This window comes from Colias eurytheme, chromosome 11 (assembly GCF_061535395.1).
Source record: "Colias eurytheme isolate Ceu_HAF_F1 chromosome 11, ilColEury1 Martin Lab GWU primary, whole genome shotgun sequence".
Taxonomy (NCBI): domain Eukaryota; kingdom Metazoa; phylum Arthropoda; class Insecta; order Lepidoptera; family Pieridae; genus Colias; species Colias eurytheme.
Window position 1 is genome coordinate 10,877,177 of NC_142990.1, and position 17,473 is coordinate 10,894,649.

Consider the following 17,473-nt stretch of genomic DNA (forward strand, 5'->3'; position numbering starts at 1 on the left):
TTTTCTGTTTGTAGGAGTAGGAGTATTGAGAAACTGTATTGATCTTATATGACTCAGGATTTCATTCATCAGTAACGCGAAAATATTTAGTATGTTTCACACTAGTATAGTATTATATTATCTGTGATTACACACAAAAACGTTAGGAATTATTAGTATCGTTACTTTAATACTGTTGTAGTTATTTAGTATGACTGAAAAAAGCATCTGCCAACCGTCAATGTGGTAGATAATATAGGTGGTAGATGGGAAACCTTTTTCTCAGTAATTAGGTAATACTTAAAAAAGTTGTAGAAAAAAATCACTTTTAATATATTTTGGGCAATACCTTATTGCCATATAAGCAAAAATTGCAGCGTATTTAATTATTTTGTAATAATGAGGTATTTCTATTTAAGTTTCAGATTATTTCTATTTTAAAGCAACTGTGTACTTTGAACGTATATGACAGTTTTTAATTAAAATAAGTGAATAAAACGATGTTATAATTTAATAAAGATAATGTACGTTGACATTTGTGAAGTGAAGTGTCATAGATTAAATAAACAGAAGTGGTAAAAAAATTATAATCTGTAATGCAAGTGAAATACAACGTGTGTTTGAAGATGCAGTGGGAAGGAGGGGGGGAGAATACGACGATCTGATTGGCTGCTTGATTATGACGTCAGAGTAGTTGTCAAAAAACCGCAACCATGGATAAGATGTCGGCAGGTAAAAAATTGTTGATAAAACTATCGTTCATTTAGTTTACTTAATAATACATTGAGCTATGGTACAAGTAGAACAACATTATCTTAATCAATGCATAAATGAAATGGAGGAGTGTAGTTTGATATAACATAACTATTTTTTATAATCTTAAATATTGGCAGGATAATTTATAACTTTTTGTAATATCTTAATTTAATTTATTGAGATACTCGAAACTGCGGGTCTTCAAAGCCCACCCGCATCATTACAGATTTCGTTAATTTAAACAAACGAATATAAAGTTCCTGAATATCTTGTGAGATCTTTCAAGTTTAAACGTAACGTTAAATAAACGCTACTTTATGTTATTTGTTTGAAACAATGAGTTTCAGAATATTCTCTCCAAGACTTACAAATTAAAATCACAACTGATAAGACAAACAACCATTGTTTAGTTCTTTCGTATTTGATTTCCGACTTACAATGTACTCGTGTAGACCACGTAGACAATAAGAAATATTATTAAATCATACTTTTTATTGGTATCTTTATCGTGACAAAAATAAACATTTACGAATATTGAATCACATACTTTCCTTTCTCAATATTTTGAATATTCGTTAAAGTAAGTTCATCCATTTTGAAACGGCTAAATCAATACATTCCATCTATCACATACTCCACATGCTCCATTCCATATACGTAATATTTGTATCTTTTCAGCAGGTTCAGCGGTGGCGATGATAGGAGCCAACCTTCGATTTGGCTCCGCGGGCGCCACCAACGCATCCATAGTTAACAACACGCGGTTATGCCCACCGGGGGGCGCTGCGAGCGCTGCAGCACTTCTAGCGCTGTCAAGCCTTGGCATGTCAGCGAATATCGCGCTGATGGCGGTTATTTTGAGCAAGAAACAATTGCGCCGGTAGGTTGTTCTTATTTTTTAGTTTGTGCTATTAAGTGTCACGAAGAAATCGCATCCATAGTTAACAATACGCGGTTATGCCCACCGGGGGGAGCTGCGAGCGCTGCAGCACTTCTAGCGCTGTCAAGCCTTGGCATGTCAGCGAATATAGCGCTGATGGCGGTTATTTTGAGCAAGAAACAATTACGACGGTAGGTTGTTCTTATTTTTTAGTTTGTGCTATTAAGTGTCACGAAGAAATCGCATCCATAGTTAACAATACGCGGTTATGCCCACCGGGGGGAGCTGCGAGCGCTGCAGCACTTCTAGCGCTGTCAAGCCTTGGCATGTCAGCGAATATAGCGCTGATGGCGGTTATTTTGAGCAAGAAACAATTACGACGGTAGGTTGTTTTTATTTTTAAGTTTTTGATATTAAGTGTTACGAAGAAATCGCATCAATAGTTAACAACACGCGGTTATGCCCACCGGGGGGCGCTGCAGCACTTCTAGCGCTGTCAAGCCTTGGAATTTCAGCGAATATAGCGTTGATGGCGGTAATTTTGAGCAAGAAACAATTGCGGCGGTAGGTTGGCTTTATTTTTTTTTATTTGTTGCTATTTATTCAAACTTTAAGGAAGAATTAACATCGAATGTTAACAACACAAATTTATGTCCCTTGCATTTACCCATGCAAGAGAAACAACTAAAATTGTGGAAATAACAATTTAATCTATCACTTAAAGTGCAATATAACAACTGAACTATTATAATAATAATAAATAATAAAAGCCTTTATTTATTCCTTTTCTTACATCTAATTACATTATTTATTTTTGTTAGTATTGTTAGTATTTACATTATTCTTATTTCTATTACAATTCTATTTTTAAATATTAAATGAAGTGTTAGTAAATATTTAAAAAGTATGCAATTAAATATATTATAAAGGACCGCTTTTTGCGGTAAAAGCCTCCTCCAATTTTTTCCACTCATCTCTGTTTTTGGCTACTCTTGTCCATAGGGCACCTGCGTGATTTTTCAAATCATCACTCCATCTTGTAATTGGTCTCCCTCTTTTCCGCTTTTTATAATAAGGTGTCCAATTAATAACTGTGTGTGACCATGTGTCATCTCTCAATCTGCACAGGTGACCTGCCCACTTCCACTTCATTTTACAGACATACCTCGCTACATCTCGAGCATTCGTTCTTTTTCTTATAACAGTATGTCTTATTCTATCTCTCAGTTTGATATTCATAAAGCTTCGTTCCATACCTCTTTGACAGATGCTAATTCTATTCACATGTTTTTTTGTTAGAGTCCATGTTTGGCATGCATATGTGAGACATGGTGTTAGACATATATCCATCGCTTTAGCTTTTAATGGGATTGGTAACTGACCTTTGAAAATTTCTTTCATAGCCCAATATTTGTTCCATGTTTGTTTGACTCTTCTTTCAATTTCTTTTTCGTTGCATAATCTATCACTTAAAGTGCAATATAACAACTGAACTATTACAATACTTAATTCATAGCACGTAAATTATATTCCATCATTCAAAGGGAACATGTAGTAGGAGTAAACAACCGCAGATGCTCCATTACAATATTAATTCCGTATGAACATGCCACAAATACATCGACAGTGAACGTGCCTTATCTTGTTCTGTGTCAGCAATTTTATCCACGCTAATATGATAATGGTATCAGACTTCGATGTATTTTAATTGGCAGTGGTTTTGCCGTTTCTGCGATTGTTTAGTTTATAATGAACTCGTTTACTGTTTTGTTTGCATTCATTACATGTTTTTGTGGTTTTTCAACTTCGATTTGTAGAAAAAATTCTGGCCATGAGTTATGACCTTCTCTCTTTAAGGTTTTATATCAGGATAAATGTGAGTTTCAGAGAGGATTTCTTATGACGAATAGTTGTACTACTCAAACGTTCTATGTTTTGTGCAAATATTATTTTTTCATTCAAAGGAGTAAATTTATCGGATTATGTATAGAAAGGGGTGATGAATGATTCTGCGATCTTTCCTTATCTGCCTTTTCAAAATATTATGTTAGCGGGGATGTTGTTCCTTAACATCCATTTTTCCTGTTCATCCCTATGAACAAGAATAATAAATATTTCTCACCCTGTTTTCCAAAGTAAATATATAGAAAATATTGAACACTCCAAGTTCGTTCGTAGATAGTTAAATCATTATGTCAGAATGTCTGAATCAGAAGCAACTCCTATAGGCAATTAATGTCGTAGACTTCAAAGGCTAAATGAAGATATTGTCTATGACATAATATCGTTCAGGTAGCAGTGATAATTAAAGCTGATCGACTTCTACAACTACAGTAATACTATAAAGAGGAAATTTTGTATGTTAGTTTGTTGGTACCAAATAAGGTCTGAAATTACTTTGAAAAGTCTTTCCATCAGCACTAGATATAAGCTATATTTGAGTATCCTAGTTATTTTTGTTCGTGTTTTCATTTTGGGTTTGACCAGCAGCTAGGATCAGATAACATCAAATAGCTACAGATACTACACTATACACACATCAAGAATTTATGTCGATTAGTTGCGAATGTGCCGCCAACTTAAATGGAATTGGAGACGTTTAGTTTAAGTGATTGCCTCTCAATTTCTCAATCGTATTAATTTGGATTAAATTTTACTTCAGAGCAAACAATTTTCTTAACTACTGCGTATATACCGGAGAGTGGGACCTAGAAGAGGTAGTAAGTTGTTTTAATTGTGTTTTTGTTGATTCTTATTTAGAAATTTCTATACAATAATAGTAGTTATAGTCCTGACTATATTTTTATGGCAAGCCTATAAAAATAAGTTTAGGCACAATCATATTTTATTTGATAAATATCATTCTAAAAACAGATAGGAGAAGGTCTATCTTATTTGGGATTCCAGACGATAACTATATTCATTAAGAAAATGTAGTACTAAGACTATAATTCAAGTCTATCCAATCTAACCAGAGCCCTGTAGACCGCACGTAACACATGTCAATATCGAATTTCGACCCTGCTCGCATCTCTAAGGGCATTCCTTGATTCTATTTGAATCCGTTATTAAATTATTGTCAGAAACGTCAGGCTCGAATGGAAATGTGAGGTATTCATTTGGTTATATCTAGAGTGCTGGAAGCGACCTTTGGAGTATAGAAGGTCTGATTGTCGCTTGATAAATAAATCTTGCAGAAGAGATTCATTATTTGTATAGATAATAAATAGAAAATAAATAATATTGATGGTAAGAAGTATCGGGAGAAAATCGGTATGCCTGAAGTTTAACAGTATTTAATATCTAAACTACTACTTGATTAGCATTCATATACTTTCAGATTACGTTTGATAATTTGTCTTACTTGCACATGAACAATATACGAAGCGATTAATTTTGTGTAATAAAGAATATTCCCTCAAGTAAGAGGTATCACTTCTGGATTACTTCTCGATTGTATAAAAACGTTTTTTTATTGGCAAAGATGAGCATTTTAACTGTATGTGTGGGTGAAGCAGAAGTGAAACGCTTTTGCTAATAAATCAGTCTAAATCTTGCCACGTAAGACAAGTCGATTGCATTGAACACACTCGTCAGCAGAAGAGATCAGTCAATCAGGTGGTTTAACGATTTTGCTCTCAGGATCTTTTATGTTAAACTAGCGGTCCGCCCCGGCTTCGCCCGTGGTACATGTTTACGTTTTCTCTACATAAGAACCATCCTCGTACTTCAAGGAATATAATAAAAAAAGAATTATCGAAATCGGTTCAGCCGTTCTTGAGTTATGCGCTTACCAACACATTTTGCGATTCATTTTTATATATAAGATGTGACGTAACATCAAGGAATTGAAACGTTTCTAACATAATAAGGATAGAGGTCAGTTCATGTTGATATTTCAGAATAAACGGAACTGTGATAATTTATTTTATGCTACCACAAACTGGATAATAATAATGCCAAAAAATGACCATACAGAAGCAACAATTTAACTACATTTTTATTTGAGTTTGAGTTTTAATCCTGTACATTGGTTATTCATGAATTAACGGCTTCAGTATCAAAATGGACAAATCTAGAAGAAGAAAGGAATCTAAAGCGTATCATTGTATGACAACATACTAAATAGAATCGAGAGTTAGCTACAGATGGTGCCAATACCGATCTTATATTTACAGTGGCAGATCAATATAATAATATGAGTATCCCAAACTCAGCACACGTAGCCTTTTGTTACGTGTGAAGTGTCTCTTGACATTTATGTCCTTTCTTAACAATACTAAGGTGAGATGGCACAATTCTTCTTTTCACTCAGCCATTTGAGGAATATTTCGGCCTATATTATAGAAATATGTAATCATGAATTTTTAAGAACTTGGAACAGATAAACAATTAGATTTTTATTACAATTACCGTTTGCTGTGAAATGTTTGAATACTCAGGTATTTTATTTTAAGATGATTTGCTTATGTTTCTTTGTATGTACCTATTTTTGATACAGATGTTTAAGTCCGTGTGGTGCGATCAATTAATAATTTTGGAACAATATATACAGAATAGATTTCCATCGATAGTTCTAAGCAAATAGGTAATTTAGATATGTAAATAAATAAATTGATCTCGTTTAAATATTAACAAATAGAAATATCTCGCTGCTTATTGTACAAAAATCCTACGCCATTTCATCGGAGGTCGATTGCAACGCAAAAGCAAAAGCCACAATAAAAATTACCAAGTACGTATACGTAAAAATATTTGCACCTGACATTTAAATGGGCAATGTTAATTGGTTTTACGTATTTCGGAATACATATGAATTGAGTTTTAATGCATATTAAACGATTCAGACGCGACCTTTGGGTTTCAAACGGATTAATTTTATATTCAAATGACGCTTAACAATGTGGATTGTAAATTATGATGTTAAACCCATGTGGTCGTCGAGATATTTTCTGTAAAAAGTAAAAACCAGCCAAGTGCGAGGCGGACTCGCGCACGATGGGTTCCGCACTCTATAATAGAAAACCATTTATTGTATGGGGACCTTAATAAATCTTTAATCTTTAATATCTGTTGTAATAGCGAAAATACGTCAAATGGTGAAAATTTCAGCTTTCTAGCCGTCACGGTTTATGAGATACAGCCTGGAGACAGATAGCGGAGGCTTAGTAATAGGGTCCCGTTTTACCTTTGGGTACGAAACACTAAAATTGTGTAACAATTTTATAGAAATGTAAAGAAGGAAAATTCACTTCTTAGAACTACATTTCGTCCACGTCTTTGTTCATGTTATCTTCACGTTATATTCAAAGCAAATCAATCGGAAACTTCTGGGAAATATACCCAGGAATATTCATAACCCTTTTCCTTACTCCAAGTAGTAAATGCTCTTGGTCTTATATTATATCTTCTGTTTTATCTTGTGCGGTAAAACGGAACACAAATATATACAAGCATACATAGTAAGTGCTTTCGAGTTTATGCTATAAGTAGGCATTTAATTCTTAAATAAGGCATCTGCTAGAGTGCTCTTAGTGCAGTCTATTGCTTTTAAATTATTGGAGTAACAATGGCGTAGTAGGAAGTGCATATTATAAGTACCCAGGATGTTTCCTGTCTGTAATTTATAAAGGAAAATAATTTGGCACCTCTTCACTTTAGCTGTAGGGTTTCCTTTGAGTGCCAGAAGCTTTTTATGGCGGTTTTACATAAGGTTACATAACTTAACCCAGATTTGAGGAGTATCCTTATATATAAGTACTAGCTGTGGCGCGCGGTTTCACCTGCAGATTATCGTGCAAAATCAACTATTTCTATAGATCATGTGTTATTCTAACATTTATTCTTGTTAAGTTTCATGCAAATCCGTAAAGTAGTTTCAACGTGAAAGATTAACAGACATCCGCTGGGTTCATTTGTGTAGTTTACTTTATGAATGTATCAGTTAAATTTAAATTAAATTTATCTTGCTAAAAACATGTCAATTAACATGAAGTACTTACTAAGCTGTACGCAAAATATAATAACGTAAGAATGAATCACTTCAGTCAATAAACATTCCCATGGCGTTGCAAGTAAATTAATCATTGTCAAGATGAAGACTTCTCCCTATAATTTATCATTCACAAGTTTCGCAATGCCATTGGGAGTTCTTCTTGTAATAAGAGGAAATCGTTGTCCCGTAATAAGAATCTTATCAAATACTAGCTGTGCCGCGCGGTTTCACCCGCATTACTCCGCTCCTGTTGGTCTTAGCATGATGATATATAGCCTATATTACTCGTGGATAATGTAGCTTTCGAATGGTGAAAGAATTTTTAAAATCGGTCCAGTAGTTTATGAGCCTATTCATTACAATCAAACAAACAAACAAAGGTTTCCTCTTTATAATATTAGTGTAGATAATTGCATAGTATTGTATTACTATGATTGTCCCGGTTTTGACCTGGTTGACCTGTGATAGTAATATTGTCTCTGTTTCTCGGTAAAGATCAGTTTTTGATCGGCAGTTTTTGAGTTAAATCGTAACAAACAAGATAGATAAAGTACCTACTACTTATGTTGTATGAAAGTGAACGAGAACATGATAGATTTGGACAGGGTTAAAAGTGAAAAGATGACCTGACGAAAATAACTTCTATAATTTTAATTCTGAAGTAAACAATTTTTTATCAACTTTTACGTGATATTTTTTCGGATTGACTCCGTTCATTTTACTTAGAAGTTCGAATAAATTTATATACATCTTCCGGAATTCTGGAGAAGACATTATTGAGTTCCTCTATCATAAATCTCAGGTTATTCCCGACACAAAAGAGGGACGGAAGAAAATCGCCTCATTTTGTTTCAGACTGAAGAAAATATTCCGAAAATAATATGGCTTTCTACAGCATTCTATAAATATTAAGTAACAAATAATTAGGTATGTTCAACTTGCCCCCAGGTACATTTAGTAAAATTAACGCGTGATGTGATGTGATACGAACAGATGGTTTTTGAGTAACAAACATCCATCCTCACAAATTTTCACAATATTAATTATATAAGTAGGATAGTACAAAATGACTTATTGCGTGATCTCTAGCATTATTTCTCTTTATATAACAAAGTTTGTGTTTTCAGTTGGTTTATCAGCTTAAACAAGTATCTTATTAGCCTCCCTTCGTTAGCCAAAGGTCCAAGTCAAAGGACAGCTTAGTCAAAGTTTACTAAGTATATTTAGTGAACTAATTATTATGCAGGATTTGAACATTAGGTTCATTGACCTAAGGCTTGATTCAGGAAGCCATTTTGTCAATGTTTATTGTTTACTATTGAAGAAATTTCTATCTTCAATGAATATACAAGTTAAATAGGATATCAAACAAAATATATAAAACTAGCGGTCCGCCCCGGCTTCGCCCGTGGTACATGTTTACGTTTTCTCTCCATAAGAACCATCCTCGTACGTCAAGGAATATTATAAAAAAAAAAGAATTATCGAAATCGTATATATCACTACATAGTATAAAACAAAGTCGCTTTCTCTGTCCCTATGTCCCTATGTATGCTTAAATCTTTAAAACTACGCAACGGATTTTGATGCGGTTTTTTTTAATAGAACGAGTGATTCAAGAGGAAGGTTTTAGTATATAATTTATTAGGTTTAAGACAAAGCGGGCGAAGCCGCGGGCGGTAAGCTAGTTATATATATAGATGATCTTCGAAATTACACATAATATCTACTAAATACCATGGTGAATTCTTTTTATTGTTGTCTAAAGATATCTTTTTTGCATTTTTTAAGGATTTGGAAGTCAAAAAAGTTAAGCACTAATTTACTCTCTGAAAATATATTTTCTAACTTTATTAAACTTCGTAGCTGTTTGTTGAAAGTTCCATCATATTTTATGACTTGAAAAGTTGCGTAAATTTGGAAGTTTTGTCTTAAAATTGGTAAGCATTTACATGTTTATAAGTACTTTATTTATGCAAAGAAACGTATATTTAACTTATTATGACATCCTATAACTAATAATATAAATGCGAAAGTTTGTGAGGATGTGTGTGTCCGATTTCCGGGATAAAACCTATACTATGTGTTAATCCAAATTACACTCTATATGTGTGCTAAATTTCATTGTAATCGGTTCAATAGTTTATGCGTGAAAACCATACATACATAATTACAAACCTTTCTTCTTTATAATATTAGTATAGGTATAGATTATTTTAATTATTCAATTTGTTACTGAATTAGTAAAAACGGTTTGTTCAATATCAAAGAGATTATACTCAATAAAGCGCATTATGATTCAATAGCTGCAGGTGAATGATTAATTTGCTAATTAATATATACGATCATAATATACAACGGGGATTTCGTGAACTGCAACACGATTATGTTGTCATCGATACAGATATTCAATGTTATTTTTATAACTTACTTTTAAATATGTTTGTTAAGCCGTCTTTTTAGTGTTTTGGAAAACAAGCTTTCTATTTCTTCTTTTTACACTGGCCAAGTGCGAGTTGACGGATGCAATTGGACTTATTGGTTTAAAAACATGCTTTTTTTGAGCAAAATATATAAGGAGCAGAAAAATGCTCGTCTAGTCTTGATCTCTCGACCTTTCATTTTAAATCACAATCTGTATCAAAGCGACCACTTATCCAATCATACCCTTTTATATTTTATTCAAGGGTCACAGATTATGGAATAAAACTATAAGTGGCACTTTGATACCTTATACACGCAAAAAAAACAAACGCTTTAAACCAAACCGATACAATTATCACGCAACGCTTACTAAAACTCTTATAAAATGAAAAACCCGTTCGTTGCAAATTGGATCCCGCTAATCCGAAAATTCGCAATATCCTGTCGATGATAGTTGAAAAAAATTAAATGTATTTCGTGTAAATTCTCTTTAAATTCACGTTTTCAAATGCAATTTTGTTTCTGATTGCTCGCAGCGTTTGTAAATAGTTATTTGCATATTGTCTTTTGCCGTTTTAGGCAGAATACATTTAAAACAATCCATGTTTTATTTAAAACAATCATATTTTATTTTATAAAAATATCAATAGTTAAAAAAAAATGTTATTAAGCTATTGCATAGCTTCTATTGCGGGCCTTAAGCGCGGGGACCGAGTCGAGAAATTCCGTAACTAAAAAACCTCACGCTCCCTACTCCGACGGGCGCGGAGGTGTGGCTTGAAGGCATGCTATGCAATAGCTTTACCGCGGCAGTCCCCGAGTGCCACACGTCTTTTTTATTTATCTCAATAGTAATTGCTGTGAAAAAAAGGTTAAGATACGGATGGGAAATCGTTTAATTTTGAATGAAATGAATTAAAATGTTTGTTACTCTTTCACGGGATAACCACTGCACGGTTTTTGATAATGCTTGGCAATGATATAGCTTAAGCATCAGAATAACATATGGAAATACTTGCTTTTGTTCATGGATTCGTCCGCTGGTGAAACCGTGCGGCACAGTATAATGTAAAATGAAACAAAAAGTAAATCTTCCAGTTTTAATCAAAGAACATTCCAAAGAAACAATTCATCATAATCCCAAAAATACCACTAGTAATCTGTACAAAGATTTAGTTGTTGACTGAAGACGAGACAAATTAAAGACAGGAAAATTGTAGAGCGTGGCACAGGTGTTGGATATAGCTTAGCCCCTGAGGATTTGAGCCTCGGATTAGATTGTTATGAAATAGTGAAGTTATGTGATATGTTTAAAATGTATATTCAACTCATAGTTTTTCAATGAAATGTGCGGTCCAATAGAGCAATCTTTACTTAGTGAAAATCTAATCCAGAAAAAAGTTAAACTATATATATGTATTATATAATAATTAACAGAATTTCTTTTAGAAGCAGTTTTGAATCGCAATAATACATGAAAATTAATTTACCACCGGTTCAGATAGCAGTTTCTACAGACAAGATGCGGCAACACAGTTTGTGGATTTTAAAAGCATATCATTTCTTAAAACTTTTCCATATAAAATAATAATGATACCAAAAATCTGCGTATTTAAATTTTAATATATCCTTTTTTAATACTTTTTACTGTATACATATATACAACAATACATACATACATACAAGAAATAAGTATACACATTATACTTATTTCTTGAATTCCTTAATATTGTACTTAAACTTATTTATTAATATTTTGTTCTAGATGGTCTCACGGTCTACTCTTCCACCAAGCGGTGGTGGACTGCGCCCGCGCAGCCATCCTGCTACCACTCGGCATAGCTGTGTTTCGATGTCAGCCTGTTTATAAGTGCTCGCTAGTGGAAACTGCTTTTCTGTTATTGGTAAGTTTATTTATAATATAATAATTCCATAGTTTTTTACATAAATTTTATTAAAAATGTATGATACCTACCTATCAAGGAATTTTGTCACCTAATAATTAAATTGTTCAACCGATTATGCTATATGTTTATATTATTATATGTTTGACTACTATGTTTTAGAACGTGTTCTGCTTTATCTGAGTTTTAGGAATATCATATAAGTAACATTTGTCGACATTCGACAACGACCGTCGTTTGTTAAAATGCTATAATTATCAAAGTTATAATAGAGCAGGCTCCAAGAAGATGTTCGTTTGCAAAAATTGCGGACCTAAATCTGACTTCTGATATATATTGTATAGGTCCCAGACATCCTATAGACAGATGTTGCCAACCAGTTTTGTGGTCCCCCTGCCCGCACCCCGGTAATTAAATATGGCATACAAAGAAAAAAATAAAAATTTCCAAAACATGCCGTGTGGGGTATCAAATGAAAGAGCTTATTGAGTAGATCACGAATATATAGCATACTATATACATTTCTTACACTTTCTCTAAGATTTTTTAGAAAATTTACGAAAATGGTCCATTTTTGAGTTAACTTTAAACCACTACAGATTGAAAACTCATGAATATATTTTTTAAATTATTATTTTAAATAATTAACGATAGTCCATTGTTTATGATTCAATAGTTCGTAATATTATAATATAAGTGAGCTATGTGGTGGATTTGATGAAAATAACTATATACTATATGAACTTGAAAATATACTCGCCATCTTTGAATGCTCCCCCCACTCCCCCATGCTACTATTTCACTGTACGAAATATTGAATCGTAAACAATGGACTATTGTTAATTATTTAAAATAATAATTTAAAAAATATATTCATGAGTTTTCAATCTATAGTGGTTTAAAGTGAACTCAAAAATGGACCATTTTCGTAAATTTTCTAAAAAATCTTAGAGAAAGTGTAAGAAATGTATATAGTATGCTATATATTCGTGATCTACTCAATAAGTTCTTTCATTTGATACCCCACACGGCATGTTTTGGAAATTTTTATTTTTTTCTTTGTATGCCATATTTAATTACCGGGGTGCGGGCAGGGGGACCACAAAACTGGTTGGCAACATCTGTCTATAGGATGTCTGGGACCTATACAATATATATCAGAAGTCAGATTTAGGTCCGCGATTTTTGCAAACGAAACTCCACTGAGAGTCCGGTCTATAAAGACATTTCACAAATTTTCAAACACGGCACGATCTGATCCCATACTAAGCTTTCGCTTGTATTATGAAAACCAGATGGCTGATAAATATACATACATAATTTTTAAATAAATACTTATTTATTGATTGGTTTATTTCAGCTACTTTCATAGCATTATGTCCTATGGAATTCTACTGTGGGGCAGGGCTGCAGATATAGAAACTATATTTATCTTACAGAAAAGAGCCATTCGCTCTATATATAATTTACGTGCTCGGGACTCACTAAGAGATCATTTTAAGAATACTGGTATCCTTACTGTACCATCACAGTATGTATTTAATAATATTTTGCATGTACACAAAAGCTCTGACTTACACACAAGAGTAGGAGATAGACACGATTATGGCACAAGGAACAAGAATAGAATTGAAATGCCATTTTTCCGATTAGCTAAAGTTAAAAATTCATTTATGGGTCAAGGTATACGCTTATACAATAGAATTCCTCACAATATTAAAGAGTTTAGTAGTTCTAAATTTAAAACTTACATAAAAAATGTACTAGTTCAGAGAGCGTACTACAGTATTCAGGAATATATGGACGATAAAGACCCATGGAGGGTTGTCGCGTAAAAACCACAGGACAGTTCTTTGGCATATTATGTAGTTAGGTAGATATAAGTTACATATTATGTAAATTTATTGACATTATTTAAAAGAGCAACTATGGAGTTTCTTGCCGATTCTTCTCCATAGATACTGCTTTCCGAATCGGTGGTAAATGTTAAAAATACTATGTAATGACGATTCGAAAGTGCTACTAAATAGTAGTCTAATTGAATAAATGAATGTTTGAGTTTGAGTTTGAGTTTGAGTTTATATAGATATTTAACACCCAGACACAGAGCAAACATCTATGTTCATCACACAAATATTTGCCCCGGGTGGGAATCGAACCCACGACCTCTGGCTTGGAAAGCAGGGCCACTACCAACCAAGCCAACCGGTCAGTCAAATTCAAGGCCTCGTAATTATTGTAAAAGCGTTTTATGTAAATACTGTGATTGAGATATGTCAACATTCACATCAGTTTCAATCCATCCTACTATATATATAGTAGGATGTATATAAAAATCTTATAATATAAAAATGAATCCCAAAATGAGTTGGTAAGCGCATAACTTGAGAACGGCTGAACCGATTTCGTTAATTCTTTTTTTATTATATTCCTTGAAGTACGAGGATGGTTCTTATGTAGAGAAAACGTAAATATGTACCACGGGCGAAGCCGGGGCGGACTGCTAGTAATAAATAATCCTATCCTATCCTACTTAATATTAAAAATGCAAAAGTTTGTGAGGATGGATGTGTGTATGTATGTTTGATACTCTTTCACGGAAATACTACAGAACTGATTACAATGAAATTTAACAGACATATAGAAGGTACCTTGAATTAACAAATAGGATAGGTTTTATCCCGGAAATCCCACGGGAACTATGCGGGTTTTTCTTTGAAAACGCGGGCGAAGCTGCAGGCGGAAAGCTAGTTAGCATATTATAATTGTTTCGCATAAATTTGCTGTTTAATTAATTCCAAAATTCTGTTAAAATAAACGACCCTAATATACTGTTGTATAATGAACTTGTTTGAAAAATATCGTGCGCAGAGAGGCGGAAGCTGAAAATCTAATTTTGTGTCCACAGTTGACATATTTTCCCCGTTTTAACCGCTCTGAATTTTATGCTACTATTTTTTGGAAGTCTTGCCAAAAAATGAGGTAGTAAAAATGAATGGTTTTATCATTTTAGTTTGTGCTTGTATCTTACATTTTAAGTACAAAACTGCTGATCTTAATTTGGTTACGGATTAAACAAGTCTTGTTTGCCGAACGATGTTTTATAATATTTAAAATTGTTATACCCCAATGGGCTTTTTTTTATTCGTAAGCTAACAAGCAAATATTATAGACCATATATATAATATATTGCCTATGTACCTAGCTATGCTTAGATATTTAAAACTACGCAACAGATTTTAATGCGGTTTTTTATAGTGTTTCTCGAGGAAGGTTTTTGTATAGTATAATTCGTCAGGTTTTAGAAAAATCGAGCGAAGCCACGGATGGAAAGCTTGTAAATAAATAATCGAAGTTACAGTACCTTCTCCAAAAATAATAATGCGCATGCAAATCTTCGCTAATTGTCGTATTTCATTTGACTAAACAAATTTTACTTAATTATGCATGAAGAAAATGCATTTAACCACTACACATACATACATATCGTCTTCGGACGCTCCGGGAATATGACAGTTACCGAACTGTGACGGAGATTTCTATGCGCATTATCACTTTTGGTTTTGGAGTACTGTAATGAGTTATTAAAATTATTGCTATAGAGGTACTATTTTAAGCCTACTGTTCTTGATTGGCTATTGCCTTCTGAAAAACAAACAAAGCGGGGCTATTCTCGGAAGTTCCTCACAGACGCGATTATTATCAGCCTGAAGAGTTTTAATTAACTCAGTCAAGGCTTTATACTGTATTTTTGTTTCTTGTGTGTCGTATTTTTCTTTTAGATAGCAATGACTAAAAGTTAGTGTAAATTAAACACTATTTTTACTTAAATGTTATTTTATCAAATCAATATACTATGCTATCAATACTAATATTATAAATGTGAAAGTAACTCTGTCTGTCTGTCTGTTACTCAATCACGCCTAAACCACTGAACCAATTTGCATGAAATTTGGTATGGAGATATATTGATACCCGAGAAAAGACATAGGCTACCTTTTATTGCGAAATATGTACACACGGGCGAAGCCGGGGCGGACCTCTAGTAAAGAAATATATTGTAAAAATCTATATTTATCAATCTATGTTCAGTCCAGGAGACAGTGCCTATACAGTAATAAAATAAATTATTTTCAAAATAATATTATAATAACGATAAAATTTACAAATATATTTGTATGATTCTTCTCAAAACCTGAACATATTATCTCTATACAACTTGGTCTACAAACACTCTTACATTGTTACATTTTTCTCTCTAGTTAACCATATTTTCTGTTTACAAACGAAGGGTGATTCCAATTACGTCAGTTGGAACCGCGCCAACAAAACAAAACCTCTTGAATAACATTAAAGCAATGTATCGTGCATTCAACTTTGGACTATTATGGAATTACTGTTTTAGTTCCCCGCCTAGCATAATGGTAAATCGTTAGAGCTGATTTTCCTTTGAAATTATAAACAGGGTAAGATGATTCTTGAGATGAAATATTTTCCAAGGTTGTGTATAAATATTAAGGATAATTTTTATGTGATAATTTTTAAACAGTTTTCTAATGTCGTTTTATTTCATATTAATTAAGATTTATTGCTATTATTTTTCCTATTTATTCACAGGCTTCAACAAAATTGAATTTCAGGAATATATAAACAGTTATGAATACCTAACGTTGCTTACACGATCGAAAGACAATTTTGGTAAACGTTGAACACTTCAGCCTATACCCTATAACCTTTCTTTGTTAGATAAATTTATTTATAGAAAACCTTTTAAATTTTCAATTTGATTTTATATAAAAGTATCATGTTATATTATATTAAACGACGAATTAAAATTGCTTCATATTAAAGTAACTTTTCACATAACTCCAAGTGATCACAATTTCGAATAAAAGCTACATTTCATACTAGTATTATATCCCAAAAATTTCGACAGTTTCACACAAAGTTTTCCAAGATTAAACCCTTTTATTTCGAGTGCACTTATCTGCTATAAGATGCTGTTTAAGCTTCACAATGCGGCTGATATTGGCAACTTGCCCTGTTATCATTTTGGTCATACAATACGTGACTATTCCTGTTTGTAAAATATGACATAATACGAAATAAGGAGTAACAAATTGTTTACCGTACTAAGATGTGTTTTTAAATATTGAACTTTATGCAATGTGAAGATAAGGTTTTAATTATCAAAAAGTGATAGCAAAAAGCTTGACTAATAATTAGTCAAGCTTTTTGCTATCACACGGGTTCACATGCGAAAAGTGCTTCGTGAGGCTTCTCGCTCTGTCTGGCCCAGTTTATTGAACTCAAAATTTTAGTGTTTAAACATATATGTACATGCAGAATCAATTAAATTTCTAATCGTAGACGTTCACCTGATTTATTGTTTTTGAAACACGAGTTATTTTTATATATGAATATCGTCATATAACATATTTGTATGCACTTGTACTTGCCCCACAATATAGGAATATGATTATTGATTATTTATTATTTCTGGGAAGTGAAATTTTTAATGCGCTGCAAGATTGA

At 32.9% G+C, this 17,473-nt stretch overlaps 1 protein-coding gene across 3 annotated transcripts in view; it reads left to right on the top strand.

Moving 5' to 3' along the window:
• Positions 1-692: 692 nt before the first annotated feature.
• The window catches only part of LOC149904866 (uncharacterized), a 29,116-nt gene continuing 12,335 nt past the window's right edge, over positions 693-17,473 (top strand). For all 3 annotated transcript variants that reach the window (XM_090106760.1, XM_090106761.1, XM_090106762.1), the window contains exons 1-3: positions 693-711; positions 1,414-1,615; positions 11,800-11,938. In XM_090106760.1, coding sequence (XP_089962886.1) covers positions 693-711; positions 1,414-1,615; positions 11,800-11,938 — 360 coding nt within the window. The remainder of the gene's footprint in view (positions 712-1,413; positions 1,616-11,799; positions 11,939-17,473) is intronic.